The 19,752-nt window shown below is 40.6% G+C and overlaps 1 protein-coding gene across 8 annotated transcripts in view; it reads right to left on the reverse strand.

The window, feature by feature from the left end:
- The window catches only part of DOCK11 (dedicator of cytokinesis 11), a 247,141-nt gene that overhangs the window by 194,565 nt on the left and 32,824 nt on the right, over positions 1-19,752 (reverse strand). For 4 of the 8 annotated variants that reach the window (XM_033945542.1, XM_033945540.1, XM_033945541.1 and 1 more), the window contains exons 2-4: positions 11,978-12,025; positions 2,304-2,420; positions 2,121-2,210 (exon numbers count right to left, since the gene is read on the reverse strand). In XM_033945542.1, the coding sequence (XP_033801433.1) occupies positions 2,121-2,210; positions 2,304-2,420; positions 11,978-12,025 (255 nt within the window). The remainder of the gene's footprint in view (positions 1-2,120; positions 2,211-2,303; positions 2,421-11,977; positions 12,026-19,752) is intronic. The other 4 variants (XM_033945546.1, XM_033945543.1, XM_033945544.1 and 1 more) reach the window with 1 other exon arrangement.

Here is a 19,752-nt window from a genome sequence, read left to right on the forward strand (position 1 = left end):
ACAGAGGTATGGGGGAATGGAAGCAGCACACGCGTGCAGCAGGGGGGGGCGGAGAGGAGGATGGGCGCTGCGCCCCTACCAAGATGGCGCCAGGGGTAGACTGCCCCCCCCTTACTACGCCACTGGCACCAACTCATATATGATCTTACAGGAAAAAGTCAAGAGCTTGAATGAGACTGTTGCCTGTATAGGGAGCCAATGAAGAGTGTTCAAGAGAAGGGTAACCTTTTCCCACCTCAGGTACCCCAAAATCAGCCAGGCTGTTGGGTGTTTGCAGCAACTGCAAACACATGATTGACTTCTCGGGAAGACCCAAATAAATGTTTCAATTATTTCCAATGATTTACTAGACGTCCCTTTAAGTTGGGATAGGGATGAAGAATGAATGCACACTCCACTGTCTCCTAACAAGTCATGGTTGCGCCTATAGGCCAGATGGGAAGTGAGCACATACTGGAGTTGTGCATGCGGGTGGGTCAGTGTGTAACTGAAAGTACATGCAGGTCTGGAAGATACTCAAGATGTGATTCAGAGTCGGTCTACCCTGGTGATAACGTGCATGAGTGAGATAGATAAAATGTTATTCATGAAACTTTACTTTAAAAATAGGTTAATTAAATTTTGTGGTGACTTAGTCAGGATTTTCCCTGATATCTCCAGAGCTACTCAATGCAGAAGGAAAGAGTTTTTGAGGTTAAAACTTAGAGCTCTGGCTCTGGAGACATCTTTTTATTTAAAATTTCCTTGCAAATGTCTAGTTAAGTTACATGATGTTGAATATGTCTTTTGGGATCCCATTCAATTACAACAATTTCTAGTTGCTCGTGAGCAGAAATGAGTATTATTTTTCTTGTATGTTTCATTGCTAAGCTATTGAGGAGGAATGTACCCCTAAAACAGTAAGGAATGATACAAGGTTCGCGTAGGTGAACTGAGAATTATTTCCTTTATCTTTTCTTTATTTTCTTTGTTGAATGTAGTATCCTGTTTCCCCTTTTAGTGGGCTTAAAAAGGATTTATGTATGATGTATTACGTATTTTGTTTGTAGATTCTATTTTTTTCCTTTATATTATTGGATAATGTATTATTCAAACTATAATAAAAAAACTTATTGAACAGAAAAAGTACATGCAGTTCAAGTCTGTGTGAATAAATGTGGTCAGTGGCATAGTACGTGGGGGAGGGGGGTCCGGGGCGCCATCTTGGTGAGGGCACAGGCACCCATTCTGCTGTATGCCCCCCCCGTGCCTTCCCTGCCCCCTACTGCCACACGTGCGCCACTTCCCTTCACTTATACCTCTGTAACATCTCTGGCGCAAGCAGTAACCCCCAAGCTGCTGTTACGCCAGCATTGACTCTTCCTCCGACGTCATGGCCTGGACCTGTGCCTAGGAAGATCCGACGCTGCCTCGACAGCAGCTTGGGGGTTGCCGCTCGCACCAGGAATGTTACAGAGGTAGGGGGGAAGGGAAGTGGTGCGCATATGGCAGGAGGGGGCAAGGAAGGAACATGTGGAGGTGGGGGAGCAGAGAAGAGGGTAGGGAGGGGTGCCACCACCTCGGGCACCTCTCATCCTTGTTATACCACTGAATATGGTGGAATGTGCAAAGTTGGATTGGGTGTGCATCTTCTTCTAGACAAAGAACCACCACTCAGCACACTTGAAAGAGAGAAAGAAAGAAAGAAAGAAAGAAAGAAAGAAAGAAAGAAAGAAAGAAAGAAAGAAAGAAAGAAAGAAAGAAAGAGAGAAAGAAAGAAAGAAAGAAAGAGAGAAAGAAAGAGAGAAAGAAAGAAAGAAAGAAAGAGAGAAAGAAAGAGAGAAAGAAAGAGAGAAAGAAAGAGAGAGAGAAAAAAAAAGAGAAAGAAAGAACACATTGTAAAAACCCTATATGCCTGGAAGAGTATTTTCAAACTGTAGCTCTCCATGGGTCAGGGAGGGAGGCAAAAGAAAGGCAGGAAGAGGACACCGGCAGATAGAAAGAAATGCCAGGAAGGCAGAAAGAAAACTAGATTCGGTGTCAAGTTAGGATGGTAAGGGGTAGGGCTATCCTCTCCACTGAATTCTAAATGGATTGCAGCTACCAAATTTTATCTGTATTCCTGCAGACTCCTTCCTTACTTCTTTCACAAACAGACTTTGAGCCTTCTTTTCAGCATCCTCAGGTACTGTGGACTGGATAGTCCTCAAATGATGGCCTATTGTGGAAATCTGGAAAGAAAATTGTAAAGTATAACACTTTTATTCTTTGCGTTTAAACGAATATGCATTAGCTATCTCTAAGTTAATATAAAATGAACTCACAGATACATCATCCATTGGAAACAGCAGCAGGTCTCTGAGAGGATCGCTGAAAATCTGGGCTTTCCTTTGCGAGACGACATTCTCATACTCCAGTGGCTCAACGACTCTGGGTTTTTCCTGTGAAAGCATTAAAGAAAGAGAGAGTAGACAATGCTTTCTACATAATGAACTGAGTTTTCAGGAAGAGCAGCAACAAAGTCAGATATTGTGCCCTCTGAATTTAAGGGCTGCAAAAAAACTGTTAAGGACATTTCGATAACAGGAGAAGCCATATGTATGCATTGGTTGCACACTCATCAGTGAAAGTGACAGCATAGCACAGTGATTCCCAAACCCTGTCCTGGGGGACCCCCCAGCCAGTCGGGTTTTCAAGATATCCCTAATGAATATGCATGAGAGAGATTTGCATACCTGTCGCTTCCATTATATGCAAATCTCTCTCATGCATATTCATTAGGGATAGCTTGAAAACCTGACTGGCTGGGGGTCCCCCAGGACTGGGTTTGGGAACCACTGACATAGCACATTAATGAAAGGGGTCATATACATGGGCAGACCGTGGGCCAGATGTGGATGAGGCTCTCAAGTTATGCACATCCCAGCTGCATTTATGCATCTGCAGTTGTTCTGTTATGTAATATGCAGTGTTGAACTGGGTGTGCACACAGATCTGGGTTGATTATCATCTATTATATTATCATCTTTAACATTTACATAGGCATTACAAGTGTTGATAAATTCAGCTGCTATGATTATAGGTGTATCACGGATGACCCATATTATGCCGGTTTTGAAGCAACTCCATTGGCTTACTATACAAAAAGGGCACAATACAAAGTATTATCGATAATCCAGCGAGCACTATATGATAAAGCACCTGTATGTCTCCAAGACATGTTAGCGTTTTATCGCCTAAGAAAGGTGTTAAGATCAGAAAATGCCATGAGATTATCTACTGAGGAGAGGAATATAGTGCATGCAAGAGTTAGAAATTCTCTGCTTTCAGTTGCTGGTGTGAAACTTTGGAACACAATGCCAAGTCAGTTGCGCTTGTATAGTCCTAGAAATACTTTTAAGAGTCTTTTAAAGACGCAGCTTTTTGATGACGTGTTTATGTGAAAAGAGCAAATATGATTGAATGGGATTTGTGGTATTTCTTATAAAGCAGAAGATATACCCCCCTCTTCTACAAAACCGTGCTAGCAGCTGCCACGCGGTAACGGCCCCGAAGCCCAGAGAGATTTAAAGGGCTTCGGGGCTGTTGCCGCGGGGCTTTGTAAAACAGGCCCATAGCGTTTTATCTATGAGATTTTGTGACTAAGAAGGCATATGGTCAGCAATGTGGGCAGCAGAAGCTTTTATTAGATATAAGATGTATTATTTTAAATACTTTGTATGTTGACTGTAAACTGCTTAGAATTGTAAAATTTTTAAATAAATAAATAATAAATAGAGAATTGTAAAAAACGCAGAAGTAGCCAAGGTAAGAGTGCAAAGAGATGAATGATGCCAAATTACCCCTACACATTGAAACATCTGTATATAAATGCCAGAAGTCTAAAATATAAAAATAGTGTCAGAATATATGGTATTAAAATAAAATATAAAACAAAAAAGACATCTTGGGAGACCTGATGGAAGGAGACAAACCAATGAGATACTACGGTACCAGGATACAAATTATATCAAAATGATATGGTGATCAAACTAGTGATGGGGGGAGGTAATTTTATAAAGTCATTCCCAAATATATGTGGCCACATGCAAACGTAAATGTTTTATTATATAATACTAACTAGCACTATTCCCTCCAAACCAGGGGTGTCAAAGTCTCTCCTCGAGGGCCGCAATCCAGTTGGGTTTTCAGGATTTCCCCAATGAATATGCATGAGATCTATTTACATGCACTGCTTTCATTGTATGCTATCAGATCTCATGCATATTCATTGGGGAAATCCTGAAAACCTGACTGGATTGTGGCCCTCGAGAAGGGACTTTGACACCTCTGCTCTAAACTGAGCGGGAGTCCTCCACCTACAATCCTGTCAGTAGGGGATGCTGTTTCACTATCAGATATTCAACAGTAAGGGACAGGCTCGCTTACTGGATGCGTCTGTCTTTTGAAAATAAGTCCCATAGTCACTGTTTCTGTGACCGATTGATTCATTAAAAAAAATTAAATCCTGCTACATCCACAGTTCTGAGTGGGTTACATAAATACATAATAAAATGATGACAAGCAAATAAACAATAAATAATAAGGAAAATCCTTACCATATTTCCCCACATATAGGCCGTCCTCATATATAGGTCATAGAAAAGGGCAACCTATGTTTTAAAACTGGAAGATAAGCCACCCCATGGTATTAGCCGCGGCTTTTCTTACTGGTACATTACCTGCTGGCTGCCTCCTTGAATCTCCAGTGGTGCAGGGCAGTTGTGATCACTTCGGCATCCAGCCTGGCCCTGCACCGCTTGCTGAATGGCTGCCGTCAGTTCTCGTGGGACTCGCAAGAGCTGACGGCAGCCATTCAGCAAGTGGTGCGGGGCCAGGCTGGATGCCAAAGAGATCGCAACTGCTCTGCACCGCTGGAGATTCAAGGAGGCAACCATCCAGCGAGATTTTTTAAAAAAAAGATATGGGGGGATGATTTAAAAAGGTACCGGTGGAATGATTTTAAATTGTTAGATAGGTCGCCCCAATTAACTAAGCCGTGCCCCATAGACAGGTTTGTAAAACCCATGTATAGGCCGCGGCCTATATATGGGGAAAATACAGTACAGGTAGTCATCAACTTACGACCTATCCAAGTTACGACTGTTCGACCTTATGACGTGACTTCCGATCTCCAAAGAAAGAAAATGTTGTTAACAGATTGCTTTATGATGATTAAAATATCATTACCCAGTCTAATATCCGTGCCTTAATTTAACATAGGCCGACTTACATCCTGATCCACTTACGACCGAGCAGTCGGAACCAATTGCGGTCGTAAGTCGATGACTACCTGTATACCAGTGGTCTCAAACTCGCGGCCCAGGGGTCACATGAGACCCGCCAGGTACTATTTTGAGGCCCTCAGTATGTTTATCAAAATCATAAAAGTAAAATAAAACAGTTTCTTGATCATATGTCTCTTTAGCTATAAATGACAATATTATTAAGACTTAGCCAAAAGGAAAGATTTATAAACTACAAAGAGTTTTACCTCATGCAAAACTGTCATTTCTTTAATAAGACATTAACTATTTTTTTCTGAGGCCCTCCAAGTACCTACAAATCTAAAATGTGGCCCTGCAAAGTTTGAGTTTGAGACCACTGCTGCATACGATTTACTTTCACCTGTCCTAAACTCTCAGTAAAATAAAAACCTGCCTGCAATACATAAAGTAACTTACTCTCTCAAACAGTTTCGTTTTCACTCCTTTTCTAAATTGCATCACATTTGAGGATTGCTTAATTTCAACAGGCAATGGATCCCATACTACAGCTCCCTGAACGGACCTCATAAACTGATGAAGTTTTATTGATCTCTTATTGTACTTCAAGATTCATCAGATTCTTGGAACGAAAAATTCCCTTTGGTTGATAACGGCAAAACGATGCGTTCAAAACTACTGGACTTTTATCGATCAAAACTTTAAAGATCAAACACAGAGTCTTTAACTCAATACGCTGTGCAACAGGCAGCCAAATGCAGACTCTGCAAAATCGGATTACCGTCCACTGATGATATGACCTTATTTGGGGTCTCAACCTACAGTTTCACAGCAACTGGTGTAGACACTAATATCATTGTACAAGAACATACAGGAATCATGACCCAGACAGAACCTTGGTGTCAGGTCAAAAGCGCGCCGGGACAAAGGCGCGCCCAGACAATTGAGCGCAGCACGGAGGCGCGCGCCGCTCTAAATTACAGTTTTTAGGGCTCCGATGGGGGTGGCATGGGGGGAACCCCCACACTTTACTTAATAGACATCGCGCCGCGTTGTGGGGGGTGTGGGGGTTGTAACTTCCCACATTTTACTGAAAATTTAACTTTTTCCCTGTTTTTAGGGAAAAAGTTCAGTTTACAGTAAAATGTGGAGGGTTACAACCCCCCAAACCCCCCATAACGCCGGTGTGATGTCTATTAAGTAAACTGGGGGGGTTCCCCAACAAAACCCCCCGTCGGAGCCCCTAAAAACTGTAATTTTGTGCGGCGCGCACTCAATTGTCGGCGTGCGCTTTTGTCTTTCGCGCCGTTGTCTATGAACCCAGAACCTTGGAGAAAGAATAAGTTGTGGTTACCTTTGATTGCCACAGATAAAAGGTTCAATGCAAAGACAACCAGACAGTGCGTTATAGGAGAAAAGTACTCCTTACTGAAGTGTCAGTATTAAATGACTATTCCGTATTATGTGGGGAGAAAGAGAAGAGCCTCAAGTACCAATAAATACAACCAGAGACCAAGAAAATGTAGCAGAAAGATACAGTTATCCCAATTCTGCTCGGTGCCACCAGCCTGTGTGGCTTGATATGTTGCCTGAATAGTTTATACTTTATGATCTCCAAAAGAATGCTCTCTGGAAAAATGCAAGTGTTTAGGCAAATACTGACTGTGAATTTGAAACCGAGATCATCTCCCACATACTTTGGCCCAGGAACAAGGTTTATTCCTATTGTGGCAAAATTAATCTATTTGGAGACATCACTCAGAATGTACCCACGGCTTCTGAATGATGAGCGGTATAACAGAAATTTGTGTAAGCAATTCTTTCATCTTAAAAGAAAAGTCAGTTTGCGAAAAGTTTGCTTGCATGTTTCATTATGGGGTCAACTCAGAGTTTAGAAAAATGTACGGTCAACCACGCTATTTGTTGAACTGAGTGAACAAAAATAATCAGATCCTAGGTTTAAAAAAACATGACTGAATCCCCATGTAACTCTAGAAAACTCAATAAACACACTTCACGTGTTCTTTAAACCCACCGCAATACATAATTGCCTTTTCCAATGTGCAGACTGGATTCCAGAAATTGGAAAGAAATTGATAATGAACAAGCTTCCAGAATGAAGTCAATTCAGAGGTCAGTAACATTTGCCCAAACATCTGACTAAAAATAATATATAAACACTGACAACCACCAATTCCATAGGAACAAGTGGGGGAAATGACCGAATAAAGGAAGAATGGAATCTATAATATCTGCATTTAGTTGAAGAAAATATTCATCTGTTGTGTTTTTGGAACTGGAATGTGTGTTTACTTTATAACATTTTATTGAAGGAAATCATTAGGTATAATATAATACAAATAGATTTCATTTCAAAAAGATTCACAAATATAATATTTTCATACATATTTTTTATCATTCCTCCAAAATATATTTCCATATGACCTATATCAACCTCCCTACTACCCCGGAGAATTGGGGGGTGTATGGGTAGGATGAAATAGGTCATATTGAAATGTATATTGAAGGAATGATAACTTTCATATTATTTTCTAGTTTTATTAATTACTTTAATATAATGTGACTAGGAGGGGGGAAGTGGAATGTGTGTTTAATATATTCTAGATGGATCTAAGGGCTAGATTTACTAAAAGGTGCTAACATTATAAACATGTGATTTACTAAAGGTTTTACTTTATGACTGGGAGCTATTTATTAATAACACATTAGTGCAGGTTAATGCAGTAGCACACATCAGTAAATTTTGTCCTGACAGGTAACAGGAGCTGCAGAGCACAACATTTTGAGCTTCAACATATGCCAGCCTTGCGCAGAAGTAAATGTAGTCAGGTTTCCAGACTTCCAGAGTCCTAAAAACAATTAGAGATGTGTCTGAATTTAATGTGGGCATAGCAACAGATCTTAATGGACTATCTTCAGCAGCAACGCCAACTCAGAATATTTTCCTTCAGGTCTTGGCAAATATTTTATTATTATCTTCAGTTTTGAATATAGTAGTTGAAAAAAAATGGTAAAGAAAAATACATCCATGTGCTCACAAAAAAAGGAAAATAAAAGTCCTAATTCATATCTCACATACACATAAATCCACAAATTGAGAGAACCAAGGAGAATTATAACACTTTAAGGAAGCAAAAATGTATGCACAAACAGGGAAAACAATTTTTCTGAAGGTCTAGGCCAAGGGTAGGCAATTCCGGTCCTCGAGAGCCGGAGCTAGGTCAGGTTTTCAGGATATCCCCAATGAATATGTATGAGATGGATTTGCATGCACTGCCTCGAGATGCAAATCTGTCTCATGCATATTTATTGTGGATATCCTGAAAACCTGACCTGGCTCCGGCTCTCGGGAACCGGAATTGCCTACCCCTGGTCTAGACCAGTGGTTCCCAACCCTGTCCTAATGGACCCCCCAACCAGTCGGGTTTTCAAGATCCCTAATGAATATGCATGAGAGAGATTTGCATACCTGTCACTTCCATTATATGCAAATCTCTCTCATGCATATTCCATTAGGGATATCTTGAAAACCCGACTGGCTGGGAAGTCCATCAGGCAGGGTTGGGAACCACTGGTCTAGATTATATGCCACTTGCTAACGGAAGGTTTAGCCATAAAGAAACCTTCTGTACATACCCTAGAGGAAAGGAGAGACAGGGGAGATATGATTCAGACGTTCAAATACTTGAAGGGTATTAAAGTAGAACAAAATCTTTTCCAGAGAAAGGAAAATGGTAAAACCAGAGGACATAATTTGAGGTTGAGGGGTGGTAGATTCAGGGGCAATGTTAGGAAATTCTACTTTACGGAGAGGGTAGTGGATGCCTGGAATGCGCTCCCGAGAGAGGTGGTGGAGAGTAAAACTGTGACTGAGTTCAAAGAAGCGTGGGATGAACACAGAGGATTTAGAATCAGAAAATAATATTAAATATTGAACTAGGCTAGTTACTGGGCAGACTTGCACGGTCTGTGTCTGTGTATGGCCGTTTGGTGGAGGATGGGCAGGGGAGGGCTTCAATGGCTGGGAGGGTGTAGATGGGCTGGAGTAAGTCTTAACAGAGATTTCGGCAGTTGGAACCCAAGCACAGTACCAGGTAAAGCTTTGGATTCTTGCCCAGAAATAGCTAAGAAGAAAAAAATTTAAATTGAATCAGGTTGGGCAGACTGGATGGACCATTCGGGTCTTTATCTGCCATCATCTACTATGTTACTATGGGCTCCTTTTATGAAGGTGTGCTAGCGTTTTTAATGCACGCACCGGATTATCGTGCGCTAGTCGAAAAACTACCGCCTGCTCAAGAGGAGGCGGTAGCGGCTAGCGCATGCGGCATTTTAGCGTGCGCTATTCTGCACATTAAGGCCCTAACGCGCCTTCGGAAAAGGACCCCTTTATTTAGCTATCACATTTGTAAACTGTATTTCTCAATGTGATCAGGTAGGAATGTAAGAGCATCAAAGAATAGAAGAGAATAAAAAAAATATATGTCAAATCAAAGATTAATAAATCACTTAAAACTTTAAAAAAAAAAAAAAAAAGGTAGAAAGGTAAGCCAATTTTGGTTTTTTAAATTACATTTCAGGGAAAATCATACAACATAACATACAATTGCAGAATGCACAGCAATAAACCCATAAAAACTGAAATGCTATGTATTCATAGGTCTCTGAAAATAGACATATGATGATTGAGGTTCTTCAATAAAAAGATGATCCCTTAGACAGCTATGTTTCTTTAGGAAGGGAATTTCACTATCAAGACCAGGGATGTCAAAGTCCTTCCTCGAGGGCCGCAATCCAGTCGGATTTTCAGGATTTCCCCAATGAATATACATGAGATCTATTAGCATATAATGAAAACAGTACATGCAAATAGATCTCTTGCTTATTCATCGGGGAAATCCTGAAAATCCGACTGGATTGTGGCCCTCGAGGAGGGACTTTGACACACCTGATCTAGACCCAACGTCAGAGAAGGGCTTATAGCAGAAGCTACTTAACCTCCCCTCCCCCCCATTTTTTTACAAAACCGTAGTGTGTTTTTAGTGCTGATCGTGTTGGTAGCAGCTCCGACGCTCATAGGGAAATTTAAAAATACAAACTTGCCTTTCCTTCTGTTATAGGAATTAAGGCTTTAGGTTTTGCTTTTTCTTTTGTATAAATTTGGAATGAACTTCCTTCAGAAGTTAGACTTCTCCCTTTTCTATTAACATTTTGGAAAGCCTTGAAAACTTATCTGTTTCAGAAATTCCTAACTGATTCTTCTATTTTAAAATTAGTGATTATAAATGACGAAGCTTGTAACTTAATACTCTTTCCATGTTCAATAATTATTTCTGCAAACCGAGTTGAGCCCTATTGTAGGGATGAATCGGTATATAAAACCAAGGATTGGATTAGAATTCCTATGAGCGTCTGAGCTGTTACCGCCATGACCAGCACTAAAAACCGCCCTATGGTTTTGTAAAGGGGGGGTGGGGGGCTTATCTTAGATAAAGCAGGCACTGAGAGACATTCTTCATGGGCAGTTTTTAAATTTCTAATAGGGGTTCAACCAGCCAAGCCATTTTTATGCAAGAATCCTACAGGGGCAATGTTTAAAATTGTTGGATCTACTGCTGCACTGGAAACCACTGTTATTTATTCTTTCAAACAACCATTTACATTTGGATTTTTCCATTACTTTCCCTTAAGATGTAAAAAAATAAAAATACATAATTTTTTTAAACATTCATTGTATTGTTGAGGGAAAGGAACACATAGCAACACTTCTACTAAAATATATTCCACATGCAACTGTTAAGATGTTTTCCATGTCAGCTGTGCTCAATAGTGTTTAAATTAACATGCCATGGCAGCGTGAGGATGTGTAGTGACCATCATGCATGCAATGTGACAAAATTCATGGGTAGTTAGAATGAAACATCCAGGCTAGTAAAATGAAGGTCATGTTCTGTGATGTATTTCTGTATATAATACATGTCATAAAGATCTGTATTAGAGAATGACACGGGGACAAATTCCTGGAGGAAAAGTCCAGAGTCTGTTATTAAGACATGGGGGAAGCCTCTGCTTGCCCTGGATCACTAGCATAGAATGTTGCTACTCTTTGGGTTTTGGCCAGGTACTAGGGACCTGGATAGGGCTACTGGGCTTGATGGACCATTGGTCTGACCCAGTAAGGCTATTCTTATGTTCTTATGACTCATTTTCCCGTCCCGACCCCGTGAGTTCTTTTCCTGGCCCTGCTCCATTCCTGCAAGCTCCGTCCTCATCTGCACAAGCCTCAAACACTTTAAAATCATAAGTAGAGCTCGAGAGCTAAGATTGTGATGTCATAATGCCTCATTCCACCAATGCCTAAGCTCTGTCCTCATCTGCACAAGCCTAAAACACTTTACAATCATAAGTAGCAACATTCTAGAGCTCAGATTGTGATGTCATAATGCCTCATTCCACCAATGCCTAAGCTCCGTCCTCATCTGCACAAGCCTCAAACACTTTAAAATCCTAAGTGTTCGAGGCTTGTGCGGTTAAGGCAGAACTTACAGGAATGGGACAGGGCCTGGGACAAAACTCGTGGGGATGGGGAAATTGAGTTCCTGTGGGGATGAGGACAAATTTGTCCCCGTGCCATTCTCTAATCCGTATGTCTGATGAGGAGAAGAGCTTGAGAATGAAGGAAGAGATGGGAAAACAACAGGAGTGGCACTTACCCAGCTGGTTTTTCCCTGACTTTTGCAATACCGCACCTTCTTTGGATCCTGCCCCCATTTTTATTAAGGAACAAAGTGAAAAGCACAAATATGCATTAAACTTGATTTAAAAAACAGTTCTACAAAAGGTAGATACTTTAAAATAAAAACCTGAATGTTGGATTTAAAAGGCTGTTTCTAAATGTATTGTCTACAGTTTTTTAAAGTATTCTGCACACCGAATAAAAGGTTAAATTAATCTGTCAGTTTGGATTCATTTGTCCTGCTGGTACGTCTGGCCTTCTCTAAACAGTAATTTCCTAGAAGTGTTTCCCCATTTTAATTCTGATATAGCTTGCACCTCACTTACTTCTACTGGATTGCAATTGTCTTAATTTACAGTACACTCTTTCAGTACAGTATATTTAACAGCTTGCTAAAGGCAACAGGTTCATTACATATATCTATCTTTTTACCACAGGAGCCACTAACCCAGACATGAGCAACTCTGGTCCTCGAGGGCCAGAATCCAATTGGGGTTTCAGGATTTCCCCAATGAATATGCATGAGATCTATTTGCATGCACTGCTTCCAATGCATATTCATTGGGGAAATCCTGAAAACCTGATTGGATTCCAGCCCTCAAGGACCAGAGTTGCCCATGTCTGCACTAACCCAATGAACCAGAAATACTAAGGGATTATTCTGTTTTGTATCTCTAGAAAAACTGCTTAGAACATCCAGCTAAATTATTTTGTGAGATCAAGTTAATTAACAGCTTTCAAAAATCAATGCACCTCTGCAACCTGTGCAGAAGAAACTTGACGGCTGGCTGGGGTTCAGGTAGGAAAAGGGGGATAATGTGAATTAATGGGAGCCAAAAGAGTCACGACGCAAATCTCACTCTCTCAAGTACAAAACAGTAATCTCCCAGGAAATGAGAAGACGAACATGGCCAGACTCTGCATACAGAACAAACTTATGAGTTCCACTGATACACAGCTGGAGCAAAAGGCTGAAAGAAGACAACAGGTTTATCAAATACAATTTTCTTCCAATTACTTCTTAGCTCTCAAGAAAGCTTGGGACAAGTACATCAGATCTCTAAGGGAAAGGAAAGGACAGTAGATGGCATGGATAGGCAGACTAGAGAGGGCTACCGGATGTCCATGAAAACCCGGACATGTCCTTTCTTTAGAGCAGCGGTTCCCAACCCTGTCCTGGAGGACCACCAGGCCAATGGGGTTTTCAGTCTAGCCCTAATGAATATGCATGGAGCAGATTTGCAGGCCTGTCGCTTCCATTATGTGCAAATCTCTCTCATGCATATTCATTAGGGCTAGCCTGAAAACCCGATTGGCCTGGTGGTCCTCCAGGACAGGGTTGGGAACCACTGCTTTAGAGGACTGTCTAGGTGCCCGGAGGAATTTCCAAACTCGGGGCTGCACCTGGAGGGCTTCTCTGCATGCATGGACATCGACATGGCAACATCACACGCATGCATATGACATCATCGCACTGATGTCTGCGCATGCGAAGAGGTCCTCCAGACACGGCCCCGAGCTTGGGGAAGGAGACACGAGGTTCGTGTGGTGGCAGGGCTGGAAGAGGGTGGAGCCAGGTGTCCTCCGTTTTTTAAAAGTGGAAATCTGGTAAACCTACGACTACATAGACCACGTGGTCTTTATCTGCTTTCACTTGTCTCTGTTTTTCTGGGGTTCTTTTACAAAGCTCGGGTAAGTACAAGCACACTCTTATCGCAGTGTAAAATGGCTTACCATGAGGGACAGGTACAAAGGAAACAACTGTGGAACCGATGATCTTAATCCAAACTTTATTCGGAAAATCTTGATATACGTACAAAGTGCAGTTCAAAAATCCAAAACGAAAATACACAGTAGATAAGTTGTGGTATAGACCCGACACGGTCCGTGTTTCGGTCAGTACTAGGCGGCTTTGCTTAATCAGCTACGCTCCCTAATACACAAGTACTTTGTCCTGCTTATCAGCATACCATCCCTTGTGGTTCATAGTATACCAGACCTCGGAAGTTCATTCCTGATCGAAACACGGGCTGTTATCAGGTCTATACCAGAATTTATCTGTGTGTATTCTCGTTTTGGATTTTTGAACTGCACCTTGTAGATCAAGCTTTTTCTGAATAAAGTTTGGATCAAGATCATTGTACCTGCCTTCCTGCTCTCCCTGTGGAATTCTTATGGTAGATTTTGTCGTTTCTTACCATGAGGAACACTAAGGCTCTGTGGTAAAATTTGCAATGTGGATGTGCAAACTGCATATTAAAAATATATTTAATTTTCTCAGAAAGGGGCATACCTGAGGAAGGAGAGTGGGTCTAACAGTATGAATCAGCGTAGCTACAGTACGTTGCCACTGCTGATTATCACGTGATTAGCTCATGAGCCTATACCACTTACAAAATTAGTGGCTCATGCACTAGTGGCAAGAATAGCATCTGTCAATCCTAGGAACAAGGAAACAGAGCACCACAAGAAACAAACACAACCAAAGAAGTGGGGATGGAGCTGTACACATCACCTGAGAATAAATGCTGAAGGTGAATTTTGGATATAAAATAAATTTATTGATAAAAGTAGACCTGACACGGTCCATATTTTGGCTTAAAAGTCTGCCTCAGAGATACATATAGAATCAAAGGACAACATGCATAGCCTTGATTCACAACAAAGTGTTTTCACAATAACCGCCACGAAGAGATCACAACAGAGGCTGCGACACTGCTTGTTCTACTGAGCGCAAGAAACAAAAAACATGATTGGCATCTGGCCTTTATCTAAAAAAAACAGAAAATTAGTCATTTTACGACGGCGGTAAACATGGCCCTAGCACTTGGGAAGACCCATCTAAGGACACTTTTTATCAGAGTTTGGTGAAAAGGCTCCCCCTCTACATGGTATCTTGAGGAAGACAAAAGCATTAATAATAATAATAATAATAATAACTTTATTTTTTTATACCGCCATAGTCAAAATGACTTCTAGGCGGTTTACATTGGAAGAAGGCTGGACAATCAGCAAAGGAGAGAAGAGTTACATAAGAAATAGGAGTTGCATGAGGAATTACATCAGGTTTGCCAAGGGGAAATATCATAGTGAGAAAAGGTCATCTGTTTAGGCGATGAATTTGTCAAATAAAATGGTTTTAATTGATTTTCGGAATGTGCCGTAGGTCTGACTGGCTCTGCAACCAATCCTGAAGCAATGAAATAAACTCCTTCACAATTCCTTCCCTAAAATCAGTGGTTTGTCAATCCAGTTCTTGAGTTTTCAGGTTATTCACAATCAATGGTGTAGCAAGGGGAGGGGCGGAGGGGGGGGGGCAGACACGCATGAGATCTATTTGCATGCACTGCTTTCATTGTATGCTAATAGATTTCATTCATATTCATTGGGGAAATCCTGAAAACCCTACTGGATTGCGGCCATCGAAGACCAACTTTGACACCTGTGCTTTAAATTGTAGGAAACAATTTGAACAAAAAATAAACCCCAAAACAAGGAAAAGAATTTGGAACTATAAAAATTCCTCCTAATAATAACAAATACACTGGGAGATCAGTATCAAAGATGTAAACCACATTAAATAATCGTGTTATAATTGATATATATTAATACATTAGAAATTTGTGATAATGAGTCCTCAGTTTACTCAACTCATAATCAGGACCAGCCTGTTATTGTAGGAAGCCAGATTTTACCGATATTTATATTATTTTTAGCAGAGCCACCATGTCAATATATACTGCATTCTGGGACTTTTGCCATGATGATGTAACACCATATGCAAATATTATCAGACAGGTGTCTTCTAGCAGAAAGACCTTGCAGAACTTGTGTAGCTGAAACATAAGTTACAAAACTATAGCCTAAAATTGCTGCCAGAACTGAAAAGAACAAACTGTTGAAAATTAACAAGGGAAGAGTTAGGTAACAATCCATACTATCAACACAACATCCTATTATAGCTCCAACTACAGAACTTTGGCAGTGCACCAAAGATATGAACAACCCACAAAAATCCAGCAAAGTGTTCAAGCAAGTGGGAGTCTAAAAGGCACAATGGAGAGAAGTGAAGTAATCAATTTCATTGAAGCTCTTTATTGATAAAAAGTTCTTGTAAAGGACTCGACACAAGCTGTGTTTTGGCTATGAAGCCTTCATCAAGAGTTCAAATCTATAAAACACATTAAGAATAATAAACACTCACATAAAATAAAAAATTTTATTCATATGTTTTGGTCTTGTGACCGAGTGCAAACTTTTTGATCCTTTGTCAGTCTATATCTGCAGACGATATTACGGTGCAGAATGCCTCTGCAGGCGGATGTTTTGCTTTTTTCATAATTTTCTTCTTTGGGATTGTCTAGGGGTCATCCTCGATTGTTACAAAAAGCTTCCCTGTTGGCTAGGAAATGTTTTCTTTTATTGTGGAGACAGGCTGAAGTACCTACTGTTACCATGTGGAGAAATGAAGTGTTTCTTTTGTTAAAATATGAGCATTTGGATATTAAACATGGTGGTCCTGGGCATTGGAGGAGATTCCGGGCTATTTGGGCACCTGTTCGGAACAACTTATCCCATAGAGCCTGAAGTACTCTCCTGAATTTTTGACACTGGAGTGAGTGCTGGGGTGGGGAGTGGGTTGGGGGTGAGAGGTATGGGTGTGTTTTCCGTGTCCATATAGTCTACGCGAAGAACCACGTGGTAGACTTTCTTATCATTTGTTTTTTCAGATTGGGCTGTGTTTACGAATGTTGTATTTTCAGTATTGTGAATTTTCCAAATAAATATATAAATAAATAAATTTTAAAATGTTATGTAAAATTTTTTTTAAATAAATGGCTTCTTACCAGACTGATCTCATACAGAAGTATAAGAAAATACATAACATACATGATACTGTATTATTTGGTATGTCAAAGAGAGCAAAGAGTCAGATATCATCAAATAATAACAAGCTATTACTCATAATGACTGTGGTTGCCATTCAACAAATTACTTATAACTGGAAGAACTGGCGTAGACTAAATTATAATCTTTGGTGGAATTCATTATGTCATATGTATAAAATGGAAAGAGTAATAGCAACACAGCGAGGATATATTAGGAAATTTCAAGATCTGTGGGAGCCATTAACAAAATTTTGTAATGATTAGTTGTTACTTTTCCCTTAATTCTTAAAGTTCATTTTTCAGGTGGGGGGGGATTTTAAGTATAACATCTTATATAAAATAATTTAATTACTTATTATGAAGGGGTGGGAAGGGAGGGAGATAAGATTTTATGATTGGTATTACTGCTAAATATTAAGTGATATTCTCAATGTGCAAATGTGTTTATGTATTATCACAGTTATTGTACGTATAAAAATGAATAAAGATTTACAAAAAAAAGAAACTACATAATGAGTTCCTATAAAAGCAACTCTGAAATAGATAAAATAGTATGGTATATAAAGACAAAACAACAAATACAGTTAGCAAAATCAAGAGCCATTAAATGTATACACATATATGTAAACTGATTGGGTTCTATACGACTGTGCTGCTTTTCCAATGTATGAATATGTGTATATATGTATGTGCATATATGCATATGCATGTATGAGGGCTGTTCAAAAAGTATCAGACCTTCATTTTTCTTGCGTACACAAATAAAGCTAGGGAAGCGTGGTTTGGTGCTCAGAACCCTCAGGTAGAGAAGCCACAAATGGGGACACGCACCAAAATGCAAACCCTCTTGGTCTATCACTACACTTACTCCTACACTGCAAATCTGTTTGATTAATCTTATTGTATTATTTTATTGTGATTTAGGGCGGGGATCGGTTATTTATATCATTGAATTGTTCATCATTTGGATCCACCAAACATTAGATTTGTATTCCCCTAGTTTGATTTTGGGTCTCCAGCATCTTAAATACTGCAGTGAGCACTAAAACATTAACACATCCATTGTAAAACTAAGGGTTCCTTTTATCAAGCCACGCTAGCGGGGTTAACGCGCGTGACTTTTCATCATGTGTTAACCTCCGCACTGGCCAAAAACTACCGCCTGCTCAAGAGGAGGCGGTAGCAGCCGCGGCCGGCGGTTTAGCGTGTGCTAGCGCGGCTTGATAAAAGGAGCCCTAAATAAACCAGATTAGTACAGAAAACCATTTCTTTTTTATACCCAATATGGAATAAGTAATCTTAAACTAAAAATGGAAATATGTAGACAAAAGTGAAACTAAACCGCCAAGAAGCCAGACTCTGCATACAATGCAACACACTGAAACGGTGATGCTTGTCCCCCAATACTGTGCAAAATATAAAGATAGCAGAAGTAAATTTGAAAAAAAACTGTTAAATATCAATCACTTTACAAATTAGCAAACAGAAATAAAACAAAAATATGGAAAAAAACATACATTTTATTGGACTAATACATTTTTCAAGATTTTTTTTCTAACCTTTGTCGTCTCTGGTTCTTGCATTCCTCATCCAGTATCTGACCTCTTTCTCTGTCCCTTCCATCCATTGTCTGCCTTCTCCTTTCAAATCTGACTGCCCTTTTCCTCCTTCCATATAGTGTCCGCTCTCTTTCTTTGCCGCTCTGCTCTCTGTTTTCTTTCCATCAGGAAGCCAGTATATCAAAACATACACACTTTTTTATAAATGAAAATTACCGTAGTCATCTTTCCCTCTCTCCCAATCCCCCCCAAAGGTCTGTTATCTTTCTTCCTTCTCTTGTTCCTTTCCTACCCCACCCATAGTCTGGCATCTCTGTCTCTTCTCTTCCATCTCCACCTCCATCTCCTGCTTTCCGCATCTGCCAATGATGCAACTTCTTGTTTCCGTCTGGGTGGATTGCGGCAGAGACAGACATGGAAAGCAGGAAGGGGAGCCGCTGACGATGGAGCTGAATCACTGCCGAGGCCGGCAGTTTTTTCAGCTTCACGGAAGGTACAGGGAGAGAAGGCTGGGAACATGCTGGGCCACGGGGACTATCCAGAGCCTTGGCACCAGGCTGTGAGAAAGGAAGTTCCCGGATCATGACTCCCAGGCTGGGAACACCCCCTCATGGCTTGCACCTGGGGGGAACATTACTAAAAATATTTTTTTACATGGGGGGGTGTCAAAAATGATGGCAGGGGTGTCAAAAAACAATGGGCCCTGGGTGTCACATACCCTAGGTACGCCTCTGCACAAGAGGGAGAAACCCCCCCCCAAAAAAAAAGATTACAAAATTGTTTTTGTTCTTAACATACCTTGATTCTCTGAATAATTTGCATCATTTTCAATAAATGTGTTGGTGCCAACTCTGTACTGCAGTTTGATACATAATGAGCTGAGCAGACTTCCAGGCTAGAAAACCAGAAGAGACTGCCAGGAAGCCGTGACTCTTCCTAAAATTCTGGCCTCATTCTAGAAATTGCAAAGGAGAGGGCTGCTAAGTGAAGTGCCATTTTCCTAGAATGACTAACAGCCTTGCATGCTAATAGTGAAGATCTTCTTTTTAGGCCCCATCAGGCAGTTGAAATGCCCTGGAAGCTGCACTGTGTGTGTGTGTGTGTGGGGGGGGGGGGGGGGATAAACACCAAGGATTGTTCTAGCAGGGTAACTAATAAGGATATGCCCAAGGGAAGAGTTAGGCACATTCCATAGGTTATTCAAGGTCAGAGCTCTGGAAGGTAAAAGTCCTTTTTCTGACTCTTTTAGCCATCTGAAAACAAGTGAAACATCCATACCCAGCACATCAAAGCCTTGTACAGTT

The sequence above is a fragment of the Geotrypetes seraphini genome, chromosome 5 (assembly GCF_902459505.1).
Source record: "Geotrypetes seraphini chromosome 5, aGeoSer1.1, whole genome shotgun sequence".
Taxonomy (NCBI): domain Eukaryota; kingdom Metazoa; phylum Chordata; class Amphibia; order Gymnophiona; family Dermophiidae; genus Geotrypetes; species Geotrypetes seraphini.